The sequence below is a fragment of the Cetorhinus maximus genome, chromosome 27 (assembly GCF_964194155.1).
Source record: "Cetorhinus maximus chromosome 27, sCetMax3.hap1.1, whole genome shotgun sequence".
In the NCBI taxonomy this organism is placed as follows: domain Eukaryota; kingdom Metazoa; phylum Chordata; class Chondrichthyes; order Lamniformes; family Cetorhinidae; genus Cetorhinus; species Cetorhinus maximus.
Window position 1 is genome coordinate 31,172,250 of NC_135905.1, and position 21,363 is coordinate 31,193,612.

At 42.1% G+C, this 21,363-nt stretch overlaps 1 protein-coding gene across 6 annotated transcripts in view; it reads right to left on the reverse strand.

The window, feature by feature from the left end:
* camk2g2 (calcium/calmodulin-dependent protein kinase (CaM kinase) II gamma 2) overlaps positions 1-19,006 on the reverse strand; it is a 358,108-nt gene extending 339,102 nt beyond the window's left edge. Inside the window, exons 1-2 of one of the 6 annotated variants that reach the window (XM_078531014.1) lie at positions 18,607-19,006; positions 18,314-18,408 (exon numbers count right to left, since the gene is read on the reverse strand). In XM_078531014.1, the coding sequence (XP_078387140.1) occupies positions 18,314-18,408; positions 18,607-18,671 (160 nt within the window). In that variant the 5' untranslated portion in view covers positions 18,672-19,006. The remainder of the gene's footprint in view (positions 1-18,313; positions 18,409-18,606) is intronic. The other 5 variants (XM_078531015.1, XM_078531018.1, XM_078531013.1 and 2 more) reach the window with 5 other exon arrangements.
* Positions 19,007-21,363: the final 2,357 nt, after the last annotated feature.

Here is a 21,363-nt window from a genome sequence, read left to right on the forward strand (position 1 = left end):
TACATTCTGCCATCCTAAAGAGCCAATCACAGGCATCAGGTGTTCTTCTGATGCAGTCTCAGCCCATTTGTGCCTTTCTGTTGCTTTCAAAAAGAGCAAAATAATTTTCAGGGGACTTTGCCATATTTTGCTTGCTTTTGTAGGTCACCATTGTTTTTTGCACTTAATTTGCAATTCAAAGTCTCCAATTTTTTGCAAGCCTTTTCTCAACATGTAGTAATTGAAGATTTTTAAGTTCATCAGGCACAGTGAGACTTTGATGCTAACGATACACTGGTATCAGCAAAACACCATTATCGCACTCCCCACCCTTTTGAAACCAATGCGAAAAAAAGTGTCCAGAGCATTACTTAATCCAGATAATAAAACTTTTTGTGCAAACAAGGTGGGGGAAAAACCAACAAAACCAAATGGATTGCGAACTCGCGGCTGTAGTTGTTATTCCTCTACAATTGCCAAAGCTGGTCGATGGCTGCAAACATTGGGATTCAGCTTCCACCTAGTCCGAAGCAGAGTCCAATACTGGCCAGGGAATTTTCTAACCCACATGCTGAATGGCAGATACTCAAATTGAATATAAATATGTAATCAGTTGGCTAAACTATTCAATATATTTTATATACCGCACATGGAGCATGCAGCAGTAATGGGGTGGCAGATCATTTATACTTGGGAATAATAATCCAATAAAACTTCTTCTGGATGTAGCAAATGTACACACGCATACAAATGACTGAACAGCCAACATCAACCCATAAATCCTCCATTTCTCATGTCACAATAAATAAAATTTCTCAAACAGTTTAAGTATAATACAATGAATTCATACATGCTCAAATATAGTCCAAGCATCTACTTTGGAAGATGCTGAAGGTGATGGACAAAGTTAGCACACCCCCACCCCCCCACCCCGAAAGACCAAACAAATATTTGCAACTTTCAACAGAAATGCAAACAGGCACACCTTTATGATTAGTAATTTTCTAATAACTGAACTTTCTTTTCTCTTCTTCCATTCACCCTTGCTGGAGAAAAACTTGAGAGAGAGTTGGTACAAATAACGCAGAGTAAAATTGAGGTAGTTTGGACAAAGGAATATAGTGAGCTAATGAGCATTCAGATGAGTGTATAACATACTCCATTATACATTCCTGTGTCCACATTTAAAATGGAAACTGCATCTATAAACCTGTCACACTGTGATTAAACTCTTTTGCCAGTTTACACAGACAGATTCCATTATAAATGCAGGTGTAAGGATATATAAAAATGACAGAAGTTACGCCTTTCCAGTGGAGACTAAATTACATTGTATACCTGATCCATTTAGCTGCTGCTTTCTCACTCCCTTTGATCTGAAGACCTGGACTTTTTTTAGTTCATTAATGAATGGGATGTGATTTATTGCCTGTCCCTAACTGCCCTTGTTCAGAGGGCATTTAAGAGTCAACCACATTGCTGTGGGTCTGCAGTCACATGTAGGCCAGACCAGGTAAGGACGGCAGATTTCCTTCCCTAAAGGACATTATGAGCCAGATGGGTTTTTCCTGACAATCAGCAATGCTTTCATGGTCATCAGACTTTTAATTCCAGATTTTTATTGCATTCAAATTTCAGAATCTGCCATGATAGGATTTGAACCTGGGTCCCCAGAGCATTACCCTGGATCTCTAGAATACTTGTCCAGTGACAATACTACTACACCGCCACCTCCCCATGTAAAAAGCAATGATATCAATTAAAGTTCTCCATAGCAACGCCACTTGCCAACCAATCAGCACAATCTCTTCACATGCAGTATAAATTGTTGTTTTCCCATTTATATTGGTATTCTTGCAAGTGCCCTGATGAGTGCAACACGAAAAGCTTAACATGACTCTTTTCTCAGTAATATTTTCTGTACTACCAAACAATTATAAGGAAATTCACATAGCTCGAGCAAGAAATTAAGAATAACGCTCCCCTCCAATCATCACAGGACACACAAGAGAAGATTCCCAGAGAAGATATCTGATTCAGGACCAATTCATAATCTTTAAAAGGGTATTGGATCAATATCTGTTTTGAAGTTTCAATCCTCCTTCGAGATATTAACTGTTGTTTGGAACTGATGAAGTCTAGGACTGGTACCAAGGAGTGTTCCTTCATTGCAAGGATGATTGCTCCCTAGAATGTTCTTCTGAGAGGGTGACCAACCCTATGCTCTACCTAAATACCAATGATGTAAAGGGACATGGGGATAGTGTGGGAAAAAGGTATTGAAGTGGATGATCAGCCATGATCATATTGAATGGAGGGGCAGGCTCAATGGGCTGAATGGCCTACTCTTGCTCCTATGTTCCTATCTAAATATCTGTTAGTGTGATAGGGGCAGAGGATTGTGGGTTTTTGTGAAAGGAGGAACCTTCCAAGATCTTTGCGCTCTTCCAATTCTGGTCACTTCGACATCATCCATTTCCATCACTCCACCATTGGCAGTCATGCCCTCAGCTGCCTAGGCCCCAAGCTCTGGAATACCCTTTTTAAACCTCTCCGCCTCTCTCTCCTCCTTCAAGACGCTCCCTAAAACCTAACTCATTGTCATCTTCCTATTAGTCCTAATGTGGCTTGGTATCAAATATTATTTGATGATGCTTATTGGGACGTTTTACTATGTTAAATGCAAGTTGTTGTTGCAGGGATAAATGAGTCAGATTGTCCCCCTCAGCTGTTCTTTCTGATAAGAACCTCAATTGCCCATTAGAAAGCTATTGAAGCCAAGCTTTATCAGATGCTATTTATTACACCTCAGTATAGACCTGCATGTACTCTTGGCTACCATGGGCTATTTTGTGCTGACATGGATGTGCAATTATTCTTCTTTGTTAATATTTTGCCTTGTCCAATAGCAAAGCCTTTTGGTTTTTAAATTTATTCAGGTAAATGGACAGGGTGCTGCCATTCCTCCCTCCCCTCCAAACACCGATAAAAAGCCAGAATCCCATACAATAAATTAGACCTTCATTATTCAATCACCATAAACAGGTGGCCCCCAAATCATGAACAGTTTAGGACAGTCTGTGTGAAGAAAAAAAGCAGAACCCAGAAATTACTGTTAGCGATATTAGCGGGCCAATGTTGAACACATCTCTACGACACTCTTCGGTCTGCTACCTTAACACAAGCAAGTTGTCCAAAATTACAGAGAAATTTACAGCGTGGAGGGAGACCATTTGGTCCATCATGTCCACGCCAGCCAAGAAGGAGCCATCAAAACTAATCCCACTTTCCAGCTCTTGGTCCATATCGCTGTAGGTTATGATGCTTCAAGTGCACATCCAAGTACTTTTTAAATGTGATGAGGGTTTTTGCTACTGCTACCCTTCCAAGTAAGTTCCAGACCCTTGGCATCCTCTGGGTGAAAGTATTTCCCCTCTAAATTTCCTACTTTAATTTCCTATTTAATACTTTAAATAGTTATAGGCCCCTCAACCAATGGGGAATAGAACCTTCCTATCCATTCTATCTAGACCCCTCAATTTTCAATCAGGTCTCCCCTCAGCCACTTCTGCACCGAAGAAAACCACCCTAGCTTATCCAATCTTTGCTCAATTAAAATTCTCCTGTCCAAGCAAAAATAAAATGGTTTAAGTCTTGCTCTAACAGCAAAGGAAGGAGTGCAGTAGCGTTCAAATGGCAAAAACGGACAGCAGCGATTTTTGGGCGACACTATCACACCCGAAATTGATGGAGTTTCCCCCCACCCCACCAACCCCAGGGAAACAGCAAGGGGGTGAGACTGCTTGGACAGCTCTTTAAAAAGACCAGCAAAGACACAATGGGCCGATTGGCCTTCTTCTGCGCTATAGAATTCCGCAATGTTTTTACATAAGTGTACGGCAAATCAAGGCAGATTGCAAGCCACCACCTTTGAAAGCATTGCTGATCTCATTTTAAAATCTGTGCATCAGATTCAGTACAAACCAGATTCAGGTGGTGTGGAAATTGCTGGTTTGGAAGAATGACCTTCAGCTGTCAGGACTGGCTATCTCAGAGCACAACGCAACTCATTTGCGTCCACTCTTATTGCATCTTAACAGGTTATTATGATGAGCATGTATTCCTGAGGACAAGCCACCCATCTCCTGTTTCCTGGTTTTGTTCTGGCTACATAAAGAGATTTTGTAGCGTACTGACCCCAGATTACAAACATGGCAATACTGAAAGAACACCTGACATGCAATTTTTTAAAAAATCAATAAATTTTTAATCGTACAAAAAAAAATTGACTTTAATAAGTGAAGACAAGGAGGTTACCTTGACTTTCACCACTGACAGGATTCTAGGAAAATCTTCAAGATAAACTTTCGCTTAGTGTTACGTCATTTTGTTTACTAGCAACAAGCCTGTAAAAGGATGTTCCTTTCTCCCAGGGGTGTCGTAAAGCAGCCTCAGGTAGATCAGCTGTTGGATTTCTCCAGGGAAGTTGTAACTATTCAATATCACTCTCTGCACAACCATAAGAGTACAGCACTTTCTCAAATGCTATTGGCTCAATACTAAGAGGCACAGAGAGGGATGGAGGGCTGAGACACAGAGTGAGAAAGAGAAAAAGACACACACACATACACAGAGCGCAAGAGGGAAAGACAGCAAAAGGGACACACACACACACACACAGATACCAAGATAAACACATACGCAGAAAGAGACAGAGAGAAAGAGATAAACCATACACACACACAAAGAGACAGCAAAAGATAGAGTCAGACACACATATAGACACAGAAACACAGACAGAAAAGACACACACAGTGAGAGAGAGAGAGAGAGAGAGACACATACATACAGATAGATGCACACAGACACAGAGAGACTGAGGAGTTCACTTATAATATTTCATGTCAATATAAATGAAAAAAAGAGAAGAGAATGTGATGGAGATAAATAAGGAATGAGAAATCAAATGCTGTTTTCTGCTCCACAAATTACAGAAATGAAGAGAACAGATTTTAGCACAACGAGGTCAGGTCTTTTGGAAGCAACATGCCAATAGGAAGTGAGTGTTTCTCGGAAAGCTTAAAGGCACTCTCCTCCCCCAAGAGGCAGTAACTATATTAAATACACTGTTAGTGCATGCTTCATCCATGACTCACCCAGTAATCCTGTAATTGTTTACGTCAGTGGCTAAGGAACATACACAGCATTTCACTACAGACAGTTGTAATTACAGCAAATTGAGAGTTATATAGGCTGCAGACTATTGATTATATTCCTTTCAACAAGGAAGGCAATGAGATTATATTTACAATGAAGAAGGGAATAAGCTACATTCACATTTTAAGAAATTTTAAACACATGCAAACCTGATCAATTCTTCCATTATTTATCACGTCCCAAATGTCTCAGCCCACTTCACATACTTTTAAGCAACACTGAAATTCAATGACTTATTTAAGAAAACGCAGCATCCATTTTGAAAACAGCAAGATCCCACAAACAGCAATGAGATTACTGACCAGTGCCAGCCTTGTCACACTCTCACATCAAGAGTCAAAAAGAGATGAGTTCAAAGCCCCACTCCAGGGACATGAGAACATGATATAAGCTAACACTCCTGTGGAGTGCTGAAGGAGTGCCACACAATCAGCGATGCTACCTTTCAGATGAGATGTTAACCTGAGGCACCATCCACCTGCTCAGCTGGATATAAAAGATCCCAGAACATGGTTTGAAGAAAGGTCAGAGAGACATGTCAAAGCTTTTCTTTCTGCACTCATCAGGACACTTCGCAAGAATACCAGTATAAGGGGAAAACAACAATTTATACTGTATGTGAAGAGAGTGCTAATTGGTTGGCAAGTGGACCCTGATTGGTAGAGGTGTTGCATGGAGAATGCACCACTGATGATGACTGACAGTTAATGGCCAAGTACTGTTTGAATCAGGCAGCTTAACTTTGATTGGTCAAGGCATTGCTCTGAGGAATGAGTCAGCGAATGGCTGTCACTTATTTTGTTTAGCTGAAACAAGCACTATGTGTGTACATGTTCTTTCTGTCTGTAAAGAGCAGGGCCCTGTCTATTAATACATGTAACTTCCAGTACACACAAATACGCCACACTGTCAATCTTAAATTGGTTATCAGTGTAATTTTTAGCACACTGAGGATTATTTAGCAAATGTCCAATCACATCTAATGTTGGACATTGTGTTTTAAGTTTTGCAAGCACGGGCTGGTTGGGTCCCGTCTGTGCCTTGCCCATTGCAAACAGCAGCTGGGACATACTGTTTGATATGATCTGCCAGCCTTTGGGATGTACAGTCTACATACCCAGCATCACACTGGCACTGAAATTCATATACCGCATTACTCATTTGTGTGATAAGCAAAACTTCTTTTTGACTTGACGGCAGCATCCTGTTAGAGACGAATACCACTCATGTTGCTACTGCATCGTAGCAGCATGAAACAGTTAGCTTCACCTGCTGTTCAAATTTTTGAGATACCTTGCCCTTCTAGAGTCATCCAAGGTAGACTGCGCATTTTTCAGGGCCAAAAGTGACAGCCTTAGGCCCGTTCATGAGTTTGTGCTATATATAGCACACAATTATCTGATCAGGGTAGTCATTATCCTGCAGGAGGATTCCTTTGGGAGATATTAGGGTAGACGACCAATAGCTTGGTCAAAGAGGGAGGTTTTAAGGAGTGTCTTAGAAGAGGAAAGTGAGGTAGAGAGGCAGAGAGATGTAGGGAGGATATTCCAGAGCTTAGGGCCCAGGCAACTGAAGGCATGACCAGTAATGGTGGAGCATTAAAATCTGGATGCTCAAGAGGGCAGAATTAGAGGTGTGCAGATTCCTTAGAGGGCTGTGGGGTGGGAGGAGATTACAGAGATAGCGAGGAGCCAGCTCATGGAGATGTTTGAAAACAAGGATGAGCATTTTAAAATCACAACTTTGTTTAATTGTTGTTCATGGCAAATACCATTAGTTCATTGCTGTCTGTGGGAACTTGCTGTGTATAAATGGTCACCTCTTTTTAAAATTTGTTCATGGGATGTGGGTGTCTCTGGCTGGGCCAGCATTTATTGCCCATCCCTAATTGCCTTTGAAAAGTGGTGGTGAGCTGCCTTCTTGAACCGCTGCAGTCCATGTGGTGTAGGTACACCCACAGTGCTGCTAGGGAGGGAGTTCCAGGATTTTGGCCCAGCGACAGTGAAGGAACGGCAATATAGCTCAAGTCGGGATGATGCGTGGTTTAGAGTGGAATTTGCCTACATTACAGCAGTGTCTACACAAAGCTTTCATTGGCTGGGCAGTGCTTTGAAACGTTCTGAGGCAAATCTTTTTGTCTGATTTTGGGTGGGTTTGATTGGAGAGAGAAATGTTGGTCAGGACACAGAGAACTCATTGATCTTCAAATAATATCTGTGAGTCTATTACCTATGGAGAGATAATAAATAAGAGGATTTTTTTTAAAAACAAAATTGCTCTCAGAACCTCTGCTGGAATTAAATTGACTGCAATGATGTATGTTGCTAGTGTGAAGAATTAGCTGAAGTGCCAGGAGAAGTGCTACTAACTTTCCTTTTTTTTTTGCTAAAATAAACCTGACACTGAACATTTAGACACTCCCAGCAGGAAACGCCCAGAATTCCCTTCAAGCACAGTTCCTGGCAGGGAGTGTGAGATTGGTGAATTTATTTTATGGTATTATCCAAATACTTACAGCTCTGTAACACACAATTATTTGTTTGTTAACTGGTCTTATGTGGAATTATTTCTATATTATTGAAGGCATGTTCGTGGGTTAATTTCCACTCTTCTGAAATACAGTGGTTTTCCGATACCACATCATCTTGTTATCACATCCATATTGCCAAATAAAGGGAGATTAGTGATTAATAACTGCAACTTATATTTAGATAGCATTTTTAATGTAATAGATGTCCCCAAGGCACTTCACTGGAGAATTCCAAACAAAATATGATACCAAGCCACAAAAGCAGGTATTAGGTCAGATGACCAAAAGCTTGGTCGACAAAGCAAATTTTAAGGAGCGTCTTAAAGGAGGAAAGTGAGGTAGAGAGGCAGAGAGTTGTAGGGAGCTTAGAATCTAGGCAACTGAAGGCACGGCCACTAATGTTTTTTTTAATCTTTAATGGAATGTGGGCTTCATTGGCAAGGCCAGTATTTGTTGCCCAAACCCACTGTCTTTGAACTAAGTGACTCACTAGGCCATTTCAGAGGGCAGTTAAGAGTCAACCACATTGCTGTGAGTCTAGAGTCACATGTAGCACAGAACAAGTAAAGATGGCAGATTTCCTTCTCTAAAGGACACTAATGGTGGAGCGATTAAAATCAGGAATCCTCAAGAGGCTAGGATTAGATGAACGCAGATATCTCAGAGGGTTATGGGGTTGGAGGAGAGTACAGAGTTAGGGCAGAGTGAAGCAGTGGAGGGATTTGAAAACAAGAATTTTAAAATCAAGACGTTGTTTGACCTGGCGCCAATGTAAATCAGTCAGTACAAGGTGGGATAATTGAACAGAACTTGATGCGAGCTAAGACACAGGCGGTAGAGTTTTGGATGGCCCCAAGTTTACAGAGGGTAGAACGTGGGACACCAGCCAGGACTGTGTTGGAATAGCTGAGTCTAGAGGTAACTAGTAAAGAAACTATGTGCATTAAAGCAGTCAGCAAGGCATTTGTGGTACTGTTACACTACAACTCATAGTAGACAGATCAGGTTGGCTAAATAACACAAACATGGAAACTGTGCATAGGCCATTTGACCCATTGCACTCTCTCCTGCCAAAGGTCATGTACAATCTTAATTTATAATAAACTCTCTTGCATCAATTTAATCTCCAAAGGGAAAGTTTTGCAACGATGTGTTCCAATTCCCAAAGTGGAGAAAGCCTGCGGCAAATTAGTCCGTATTTGCATCTCCAATGTTCAACCTTGCTCTGCTGCTCCACATATACAAAGGAAACTCCTCTCTCTACCCTACTGCCATCCCCTGCAACCATCCCACTCCAACTGTATAAGAAACATTGCTGCCTGAAGAATTTAACCTTCTCAATCTGCATCTATGACCAATAAACCCTGTTTTCTTCCATTCATGGTATGCGGCCATCATTGGCAAAGCCAACATTTAATGCCCATTCCTAAATAGAGGGCTTGCTAGGCCACTTCAGAGTCAACCACATTGCCGAAAGTCCTGTTTCACATATAGGCCAGATCAGGTAAGGACAGCAGATTTCCTTCCCTTGAGGACATTAGTGAGCCAGAGGGTTTTTAATGATGATCTGTTAGTTTCATGGTCACCACTACTGATACTAGCTTGTTTTTCCAGATTTATTTAATTAATTAAATTTAAATTCCCCAGCTACCATGATGGGATTTGCACTCACACCTCCAGATCATTGTTCAGGCCTCCAGATTATTAATCCAGTAACATGACCCCTATGCTGCCGTACCAAGATGGGACATCTCTGACTCTGAGCCAGAAGCTCCAGGTTTGAGTCCCACTCAAGGGCTTGATGGTTAAGGAAGGTGCGTTCATAATGCGGCCGAACAGGTCGAGTATCAACCTGCAAATCCTTCCTTCACACGCCAATGCCAGGCGGTAAGAGGAGAGATTCCTGGTCAACCATGTGATAGGAAGAACATTGGAGCCTCTACCATCACTATCCACAGCTCCAGACTACAACATGTATCTAAAAGTGCATGTTACCACAGCAACTCAGACTCCCTGTGTGAACTGGAACACACCACCCACCAAGATGCTTGCTACAAAAATCCATCTAGTATATTTATGAACGATCTGGAAATTAAAGCACCCTCATGAGGATGCCAGCATGCTTAATAATTACAAGACTAAGGGAATAGATAAGAGCCCAGAGTCAGATCTCAATGTCCAGTTAACATGACAACCAACCATCCTCAAACTCTGAACTTCCAACAGTTTCAGCCAGTCGTGTATAAGGAGGAAAACTAGCTGAACTATTCACAGTAAGTAGTATGTCATAAATGATCAGCTGTCCTTTTTTACTAACAGGCAGCTTGATGTTCATTCTTGATCATGCACAACTTAGAATTATCAGAAAGCAAAGCATGATTTTCTTTTAAAACTTTAAAAAATAAAGTTCAGGATTGAGATCATCGGGTTTTAAGTTACAGCCCAAAAGGAACATGAGAGAAGCAGATTTGTTGCTGACAGTGGAGTTTAGTAAGGAGTGATATTGAAGGTTTCCTTGGATCTATTCTGTAAAAATATACAAATAGGGGGTTGCTGTTGGCAAAAGACAGGAAACGGCCTGTCAGATCCAAACACAGGGAAATGTGCGTACGTGAAATAGGAACAGGAAAGGCTACTATTAAATCAACTTGGACTATACGAAAACACTATTTAGATTAAATATGTTACTTGTTCAGGTGCAATGCTTTGTGAAACTATTTTACTTAACCAAAAAAAACCTAAATTAACAATCTGAAGTTTATAAATTTTCAGTCAGAATTGCAGATATGAAATCTTAATATTTTTAAACAAAGGAATGAAGGAGGATGGATTCATTTTGTTCCTCCTGTGCCAAATCCACAATCTGGACCTCTCCAAGTCAGAACCTGAGGCAGAGCTCCCTACCACTGCCCAATAAGTGCAATGTCCCATCCAGCAATTAGAGCTGGCAAAATTCACTCTCCCTTGGGACACGTTAAAATTGACTAACACCAAATCCGCTTAAAGCAGCCACAGTTACGTCGTGGGGCCAGCATTTCTCAGCTACTCAACTGGTCAACGCAAACCCTTTTTGTTAAATATTCTCTAGCCAGATCTGAGTAATGGAATGGAACTATTCACAATGGGAGGGTAGAATAAATATCTTTAAACATAGGTATTGCACCATCTGAAATTAAAAAGCCCAAAAGCTCTAAAGCACTGTACTCTGATTATTATAAGTTGGACCTTCTGTAGCATTGCCTCAGAGTTGATGGACATGGTGGACCTTTGAGAGATTATTTTCTGGACAGATGAGCTAAATATGGTTCCTCAAGCACATGCATTTTATAAGCATTTTTTATAAAGACAAAATGCTGGAAATACTCAGCAGGTCTGGCAGTATATGAGGAGAGAAAGAGAGTTAATTTTTTAAGGTCAATGAACTTTCATAAGCTGACCTGAAACATTAACTCTATTTTTCTCCCCACAGATGCTGCCAGACCTGAGTATTTCTAGCATTTTCTATTTCCAATTTCTGACACCTGTATTATTTTGCTTTTGTATTTGTGCTCATTGTTTGTTGGACATCACTGTACACAACATGCCTGCCAAGTGGTGCTTCAAGCTGTGACTTATCCCACTGAGACTTGTGTAGCTGCATTGAGACAAAGGGCACAGTAATAGAGTTCCAAGCTTTTAGCTGACTCCTTTATAGTGAACAAAAACAGATCTTTGATTGCTTTGAAACTGTCCCTCTTAGAATTCAAACTCAACTTAACTAGTAAAACATCAGTCACTTGGTAGTACATAACTTGAATATTACTGAAAAGAGAGACATGTTGCCGAGGTTTATCACTGCACTCATCAGGACAAACACAAAAATGCCAAATTTCAATCACAATTTATACAATGGGGGAAAGGGTGCTGATTGGTTGGCAAGTTGAATGATTGCTTTCTCCATGGTAACACCTCAGCCAATGGGGAACTACAGGCTGCTATTACCAGGGGGCTTGGGGAGCTGATAGTTTTCCATTGCTTTTTCCATAACACCTCGGCCAATCAGAATCAACTTGCCAATCAATCAGCACCCTTTCCTCCTCCAGTATAAATTGTGATTGTTCAAAATTTGGCATTCTTGCATTTGTCCTGATGAAGGCAAGATGAAAAGCTTCAGCAACATGTTTTATTATTGCTGAAAAGTGAGACATCGAAGTGTTAAAAAAGTGGAATTTGCCAGAGAATTTGCTTTTGTTTTATTCTTTCATGGGTGGTGGGCATCACTGGCTGAGCCAGCATTTATTGCCCATCACTAATTGCCCGAGAGGTGATTGAACCGCTGCAGCCCCTGTGGTGTAGATACACCCACAGTGATGTTCAGTAGGGAGTTGCAGGATTTTAACCCTGTAACAATAAAGAATCAGCAATGTATTGCCAAGTTGAGATGCTCTGTGACTTGAAAAGGAATTTTCAGGTGGTGGTGTCCCTGTGCTTCTGCTCTCTTTCCCCTTCTAGATGGTAGAGGTCATGGGTTTGGAAGGTACTGTTGAAGATGCCTTGGAGAATTGCTGCAGTGCATCTTGTAGATGGTACACACTGCTGCCACAATGCACTGGTGGTGGAGGGAGTGAATATTTAAAGTAGTGGATAGGATGCCATCAAGTGAGCTTCTTTGTCCTAGATGGTGTTGGGCATCGAGTGTTGTTGGAGCTGCAGTCCTCCAGGCACGTGGAGAGTACTTCATCACACTCCTGACTTCTGCCTTGTAGATTATGAACAGGCTTTGAGGAGTCAGGAGGTGAGTATTGCAGAAAAAAAGAGAAAAGCTTCAACATGTCATCTTGCACTCATCAGGACACTTTGTAAGAATACCAATACAAGGAGAAAACAACAATTTATACTCTATGAGAAGAGAGTGCTGACTGGTGGCAAGTAGACACTGACTTGACAGTTAACTGTCAGTCACCATCAATTGGTGCATTCTCCATGGCAATGCCTCCACCAATCACTTGCCAACCAATCAGCACTCTTCTCATACAGTATAAATTGTTGTTTGCCCCTTATATTGTTATCCTTGCGAAGTATCCTGATGAGTGCAAGGTGAAAAGCTTTGACGTGTCTCTTTTTTCAGCAATACTCAAGTTCCGTACTACCAAATGTCTAGTCAGGAGGTGAGTCACTCACTGCAGATTTCCCAGCCCCTGACCTGCCTGTGAAACCACAGTCATAATACGGCTAGTCCAGTTCAGTTTCTGGTCAATGATAACTCTCAGAAAGTTGATGGGGAATTTGACAATTGTAATGTTGCTGAATATCAAAAGGGAGGTGTGGTTAGGTTCTCTTGCTAGAGATGGTCATTGCCTGGCATTTGCATGAATGTTGCTTGCCGCTTATCAGCCCAAGTCAGAATGCTGTCCAGGTTTTGCTGCATGTGGGCACAAACTGCTTCAATATCTTTAGGATTTGCGAATGGAATAGTTTATGGTTTGTGGGTTAAAAACATTTGGAGCTACACCAGGAGTTAAACATGTAGAATTTTGTAGAAATATTTTAATACACCACATTGAACCCCAACTCTAAGCAGGTTACACATAAACTGCAAGATCCCTAGACTTCCTCAATGACTGGCCTTGCCACTTCAAAAAAAAAGTCTCGTCTCAGAACAACAAAATTCTGTGAAAGATATCGAGCCTAAACAACAGCTTTCTCAGAGAGGTGACAAGTGCATATCTTTTAGTTTGTTTAATGATAGGACCTTATCAATGGTTGTAAATGTATGAAATAACTGCTTTTACTCCTTTACAACAAAAGACAGTGTCCTCTCGAGTGGTTGGGTAGATGAACTGACTGGTGTGGTGCAGAGCCATACAGGAGAGGAAAGTTAAAAACAAAAACAAAAATACCTGGAAAAACTCAGCAGGTCTGGCAGCATCTGCGGAGAGGAACACAGTTAACCTTTCAAGTCCGAATGACCCTTCAACAGAACCATACAGGAGAGGAAAGTTGTTGGTTCGATCCCTGGTCTGTGTTGGGGCTATTCTCAACCGAGCATGCTGGAACATAGAAGCAGGAGTAGGCTATTCCATCCCTTCAGCCTGCTCTGCCATTTAATTGGATTTTGTACCTAATCTGCTAATAACTCCATCTACCTGCCTTGATGCCATATACCTCAGTACCCTCATCTAACAAAAATCTAGCAATCTCACAGTTTTAAAATGCTCAGCCAACCCCTAGCCTCAACAGTTTTTTTTCTTTTTTTTAAAGGGGGTGGGGTGGGAAAGGGAAGAGAGTTTCTGATTTCCACTGCCACGTGTGTGAACAAGTGCTTCCTGATGTTAAAGTCACTGTTCACACAATGAGGAAAGAATGGATCTGAAGCCAGTCTTTTCCTTAATCCAGGTTTATTCCCAAGACCACAGAGTAAAGGCACAGATTCCTCGTTTCCCCCGACACCCAGTGTGAACTGTTTTTTTATGCACTTGCAATAATTTTCTAATCTTCCCCAATTGGTGACAGCTGCTTTCAATTACAAACTTAAAGCACATACTCCATTACAGCATGATTCCAACACTAACACCTGCTATCACCCCTGAATGGCCTGGCTCTAATTTTAAGAAAATACCCCCTTGTTCTGGACTCTCCCCTCCAATGCCCTCTGGATTAGACAGGGGTGAAAATAATAGTTTGAAGAAGCTAGAGTGAAGATTGAAGAGAATAGTGTCACACTGGAACAAGTAGATATGTTTGTCTATGTAGGACAATGATAACAGAAGATGGGTAGATGCGATGCTGAAGTCAGAAGAAGGATAGAGATAGCCAGAAGTAATTTTGTGGAGATGAAAGATGTGTTATCAACAAGAAAACGAGGGCCGGAAACAGGAAAAAACTCAAAAGATGCTACATTCCCGTCTGGCCCAGAAACCTGGACAATAAATAATGATATGTGGAAGAAAATAGAGGTCTTTGAAATGCGAATGCTAAGACATATGCTAAAAATTCCAAATACGGGCCATAAGAAATGAAATTGCAAGTACAAAAAAACTCTAAAATGTCACTTCCAGAAAAGAAAGTATTTCAGTCATTTGGTCAGAGCTGAAAAGCTACAGCGATCTCTTCTAGAGGGAAAAGCAGAGGGCAGCAGAAAGAGAGGTCGACCTAGGCGTAGTTGGATAACGGACACCACGGAGTGGTTGCAGACGAGCTACAGTGGATGTGTGAGGATGGTGCAAGGCAGACGAACGTGACAAACCATGACAGTAGGTGTCCTGGTCGGAGTAGCTACAAGTAGACAGTCAGAGAATAACAGGTCAGAGTTCTTGCTCAAGACTGCAATTTAATGACCTGCTACTAGAAAGCGCATGTGCAAGTTTATTCTCCTTGGTAACATTCCTCGTCAGTCAATTAGCCTCCCAATGTTAATTGTGTATGTTCATGCAAATGATCACCTGGGGAGATTCTGATGCCGATGGAAGTACATTCCCACAAAACTCCACATCTACAGTTTGAAAATGGGAGGTGGGAACACAAAGGCAAATGGGAGATATTCAGCCAAGCATCTCAAATTGTGAAACATTTGATTTCCAAAGAGAATGCTGCAAATTTAAAATTAGTTTGGCTAATCTAATTCTGGATGCCAGAAGGCAAGCGGTAGCATCGTATTCTAACTTAAAGGTGCAGGGGTGGGGGCAACACAGACATAGACCAAATTTGCTTTTTGCAAATCATGTCTTCAGTTACCTAATTTACAGAGTAGAATGGAAAGATGCAATGGCAATGACTGTAGCCCAGCCAGTCCCACTGATTGGTTAGAAGCATGTTGTACCCAGGAGAGAGAGAGAGAGAGAGAGAGAGAATGAATATAAACACGCAGCAGTATGACAGACCGGTGTGTGTACTTGGGCACTGATGCACTGCAGCACAGAGCAAGAGATGCAGGTTCCCACACACGGAGCTCTCAATCTCAAGCCAAACTGCCTCTTAAGTGAAGAGAACTGGCCTCACAGTCACCCCTGGGCTGCTTTTAGTATCCTGGTTATAACAAGTCATGTGTTACAAATGCAGCTCTGCAGTGGACAGGAGGAATGGGACCAGAAGGGATGAGAGAGAGAGAAAAAAAGTCATTCGGACGACGTGGGGAATTTTAAAGATTAACCATGGTATTGAATCTGTCCCCACATTTGGAATGCAAATTTACACCTTACCCTGAATTGGTATCAATCATTTGAAACGGAGGAGAGATTAACTCCAGATGCTGTAACATTATTGCCTTCATAATTTTTTTATTCTTTCAAAAAACCCTATTAAAACAACAAAGAGGGGCGGTTCTTTCTAACACAGTCCTGCTGTGTGCATCTGTTGGACAGGCTGCTAACAGCATTGCCCTGTAAAAAGCACCAGTGTTGAGTGAGGAGAGTAGGAGCAGCGTCTCCTACCGCCGCCTTGCAAAATTACCCCTCAAAACACACCACTTTGCAAAACTACAAACGTCAGGAAGTCAGTCACCAGCAGCAGCAGCGTCCCCATGCACTGCCTGCAGTATTTCAACTGTTGTCTGCACTATGGATTTGACATTAACATAAGATTTGACAGAAGGGGTGGGGGGGGGAGATGCGGGTTGGAAAGGAAGACAAGAACCCGCTTCAGGTCCAAAATAAAAATCAATGCAATCTTTTGAAACACTTTAAAATCTGTTGTATTTTTTTTTCCTGAAGAGGAAGAGATGGGACAATTACCACCAAACTGCAAACGTGGCGCCCCAATAGATATTCGGAAGCCTGTGTGACATTTACAGCTTATGACAGTGTTGAATAAAATAGCAGGGAAGAACAGCTAAAAATAACCGCTGTGTCGCAGCCAGTGCGTGGTTTAGATATGGACAGTGTGATTCATCTCCTGGGCTGAGGCGGGGGTGGGGGGAAACAGGAGAGGCAACCTTACACATCCTTTTATTTATTGCTTTGCGTTAGGACATTGCAACAGGAAGGGTTTTTTTAAACCGCTCTCTCTCCCGCTTCTGTCTGGAAGGTACAGTGATATATAATCCGATTACCCCTCCCCTCTCTCTCTCTCCCTCCCTCCTTGAGCGGCTCTCACACCTGCATTGCGGCTGGAGTGACCCCCAAACAAGACTGCTGACCTCCCCCTTAACCCTACTTGGTGACTATCTGCTAAATCTCAACCCAAGGGAGGAAGCGAACACAAAGTGAAGCCTTTCCTGGACCCCGTTTGAAACAGACAAGCCTTTTTTGCCCCCAGTCCACAGCTCTCAGCCTCTTTCATATAATGTTTCTCGCCATCTCCGTCCAGGTCAGTTTCTTCAGACACACGGTTCAGTTTCAACACTCTGTGTCTAATCAAACCATGTCAAAATGCCTTTGAAATAACTTTAAAGAGGGTTCAGATTGTTGCTTTTAAGATGCAGTCTATTTATTTAATCTTCTTACATCAACACAAAACAGAACGTTTCGGTTGTGAAAGGGGGTTAAACTTTCACTATGCAGGGTTCCTCAAAAATATCAACTGCAAGCCATTTACACAATGTATTGAGAAATTGAGAGTCGCTACAGAGTTTGTTGCGACTGCTTCCTAGTATATTTCAGCTACAAACAGCACAGACTCCATTGAGATTTAGAAGGAAAATTCAAGCTGTAAATTTGACCTAAACATTTCCTCGGTTGTAAACCGCGGGTTAGAATTTGAACTTGGTGGGACGCGGGGTTTCGTGTGTCTGGTAACTGATCCGTCTGGTAGTAATTATGTACTAGTTCCGGTCACCATGAATTCCCTGTGTGAATTATTTAAAAGGAGTTTTGTTCGTGCAGCCTCTCGTTTAGATTTGACTATGGCACTTGCACCGTTCGGTTTGGCCCAGGCACCACGGTGCATACAAATAAAGTGTACTTTGGGACAGAATGGGCGCAGTACTGTCGCGGTGACAGGCGTTAGCCACAGAAGTGAGGAGGGGGGCAGCTTCCTCCCCCCACCGCCGGGACTCTCGACACACACACACACACACGGGAGGGAGGGAGGCTGGTGCCCAGGATCCTGTATCTGTTCGAATTCTATTATATGCCATCAATGTACTGAGATCTCAAAGCAAAACATACCCTGCACCAATAAGCTTTTATGTAAAGACAGCTCTTTCCTGCATAAAGTTTTACAACGCCTGTCAAGGTGCTAGGTAAGCAGAATGACACTCATCGGAGGCAACCATAGACTGATCACATTTGTGTTAATTAATGCCATTGTACATCGCTCTGAAAGGACAGACACAAAATGTACACGATATTCACCTTCAAATTAATACTATATTAGTAAATTATAAATGCTGGCCGGATATTTGATATATATATATAAATATATATATGCCTTCTCGTAATCCTGCTCCCTTTCCCTGTCAAGTGCCCATCTGTGAGCATATTGTTCAATGCAAGTGAATCGAACAAGGGCTTGGGTGATGGGTGGATACAGAGAGATATTCTTCGGAGCCCCTTCCACCTTGTTAATGCTGACATCAAATCCTTTCGTTCGCAGCCGGTAAGCCTCGCTTAAGCCCTCTGCTCAGTGGGAGGCAAGCCCCCCTCACCACAACCTGTCCAGTCAGTCACTCACCTCTGGCAGACAGTTTCTTGGTGTTAATAATCTTTGCAGCATATTCCTGCCCCGTGGATAATTTGACGCATCTGCGAACGACGGAGAAGGCACCCCTAAGGAAGGACAAGGGGGGAAAAAAGAGAAAAGACAAACAAGGATTTTAGTGCAGAAACACACAAGGGGGGGTCAAAAAACAAGGAGGTGTGGGGAGGGGAGGAGGGGGGGGGAAGGCAGACAGCAGCTGGACTGGGGTAGTCGCTGCAAGGGCAGGGGGAGAGGGAGAAAGAGGGGTAAACTAGATGATAGCATACTTTCCTAGCTCTTCGTACAACTGGTACTCGTCGCTAAACCTGGTACACGTTGCGGTAGTGGCCATGTTGAAATGAAAATCCTCGAATTGGTTTGCATACACTCGCCTGTCAATTGTAGGGAGGGCAGACTGGGAGCCACTAACGCGAGATTACGAGAGAGAGAGAGAGAGCTCCAAGCCGAGGACGTGAGCGGATCCCAACGCCAGCACTACAGCGGAACACTGCCTCACACAGCTCGCCTGCAAACTTTTTTAAGGGTGCATTTTCTTCCTGCCCTCCCCCCCACCCCGTCCAAAAATAATCTAAAATTTTGCACCCGTGTTATTGCAAGAAAAGTGAAATTATTTTATACAATGCACGTTTAGCGCCATAAATGTACTTAAAAAGTTACACTGCCCTTTGCTTTTTTAACCCTCAAAACTGTCATAGCTAAGTTCTCTAAAATATATTGAAGTGGAACTGTGAAGCTTGCAACTGACACACACAAATCACGTGTTAAAAAGACGACATGACATGGCAGTAATTTATTAGTCAGTGTTTGAGCAGGGCTGTGGGAAAAAGTGACATTACCACTTATTTTGTGAGCTGAATTGGAAGCAACCAGCCACAGAAAGGGGAAACTTTATGGTTAACTCAGAGTTTCACAGCTGTCACTCGTCTTGGCAAGGGATGGAGTGGTACCTCGGAGTGTGCCAATTAATATTTGCAGAGGACCCCTCCCCAATCTCCGCCACCAAATAATAAGAAATGAAAACTACAGTACTTAGGTACAATACAATCCTTACACTGTATTGGGAAATCAACTGGTCAGTTGTGATGTTACACACATGAAGAGCCTGCATCAAGTATAACCTTCAGGGACAGCAAAGTTAGAGGACAGGAGGTGATTGGGTCAGGACGCACAAATGGAATTCAGTACCCGGTTTAAAGTCCTTGACTGTAATTTTGACATTATGTGACAGATGGGCACTAATGAATTGGCAACCTCTTTTATATCGCTCCATTGAATTTAATGGAAATAAAAATCGCGAGAGATGTAAAAACGGGCTGCTGATTCATTAGCCCCCATTCCATCGCACAATGTCAGAATTCCCCTACTCCCCCATATTATATATTGCCATTGCGTCCCCATTTATAATGGAAGTTGCCCATGTAAACCTGTCATGCTGTAATTACATCCTCCCGCCAGTTGACAGGGAGTGCGCACAGAGGTATTATTTTTGCTAAATTACTGTGTAGGTTATACATGTTTAATAACGTTGATTACCTGAAACAGATCCATAATCTCATTGTGTTGTGATTAATTGCCACTTGCTAATTGCTCCGAGTCAATAGATTAGTTACCCCAGCACTCTTTATATTGCATATTTGTTTTGTATTATAGGTTGCTAAATGTATATAGTCATATTTTATCGCAAAATATATAATACAAATTGTATATTGCTGAAATTTCTTTCGGGGAAAGCTTATGGTCTTGCACTCCTCAGGACAAATGCAAGAATGCCAAATTTCAAAATCACAACAATTTATACTACAGGGGAAAAAGGTGCTGATTGGTTGGCAAGTCAACTCTGATTGGCCGAGGTGTTGCCATAGAGAAAGTAACCGGGAACAATAGGCTCCCCAAGCTCCCGAATGTGCAGAAGCGTTTTGGGTGGTGCATGTACAGCACAGTTTTTATTTTATAAGGTAGGGTGTTAGAATTAAATGTTTTAATAGATATTCTGCCTGCTTTACACTCTGTTTATATTGTCAATTGTAAACCGCCCCTAAAGGCATTCTGCTAGGTGAATTGTTCAACTGCCAGCTGTGGCTCAGTTGGTAACTCTTACCTGAGTCACATGGTTACGGCTTCAAATTTCGCTCCTGGGACTTGAGGATGCAAAATCCAGGCTGTCACTGCAGTGCAGTACTTAGGGAGCGCTCTCTCAGATTTTTTTAGTAGGTGCAAATTGGTTCCTGGGATGAGGGGATTGTCCTATGATAAGAGGCTGAGTACACTGGGCTTTTATTCTCAGGAATTTATAAGAACGAGAGGCAATCTCATTGAAACCTACAAAATTCTGATGGGTTTTGATAGGGTAGTCGCTGAGAGATTACTTCCACTGGTCGGGGAATCTAAAACACAGAGGCATGGTCTCAGGATAAGGGGCCAGTCATTTAGGACTGAGATGAGAGGAAATTACTTCACTCAGAGGGTTGTGGATGCTCCATTGTTGAATACATTTAAAGCTGGGATAAACAGATTTTTGGTCTGTCAGGGAATTAAGTGATATGGGGTGTGGGCAGAAAAATGGAGTTGAAGCCCAAGATCAACCATGATCAGCCATTGAATGGCGGAGCAGGCTCAGTGGGCAGTGCGGTCTACTCCTGTTTCTATTTCTTATGTTCTTGTAAATGATCCCAAGGTACTATTTGGTGAGAAGCAGTGGAGTTTTCCCAGTGTTCCAGTCAACATTTATCCCTAATTTGACAAATGAAGCAAAAGATCCAGTCATTATCACATTTCTGTTTGTGGGACCTTGCTGTATGAAAATTGACCACCATGTTTCCTACATTAAAACACAAACCACGCTGCAAAAGTGCCTCACTGACTGTTGCGTTATGTGCCTGCATGTCATTGTAATGTACAAGTGCTTGGCAGAGCAAGGATTAATGTGGGACTGAAGAATAGCCCTGTGCATGGTATGATGTATATAGTCGCATGGTAATAGACTGAGAGAACAGTCTAGAAAGAACACTGTGGAACCAGCCTGC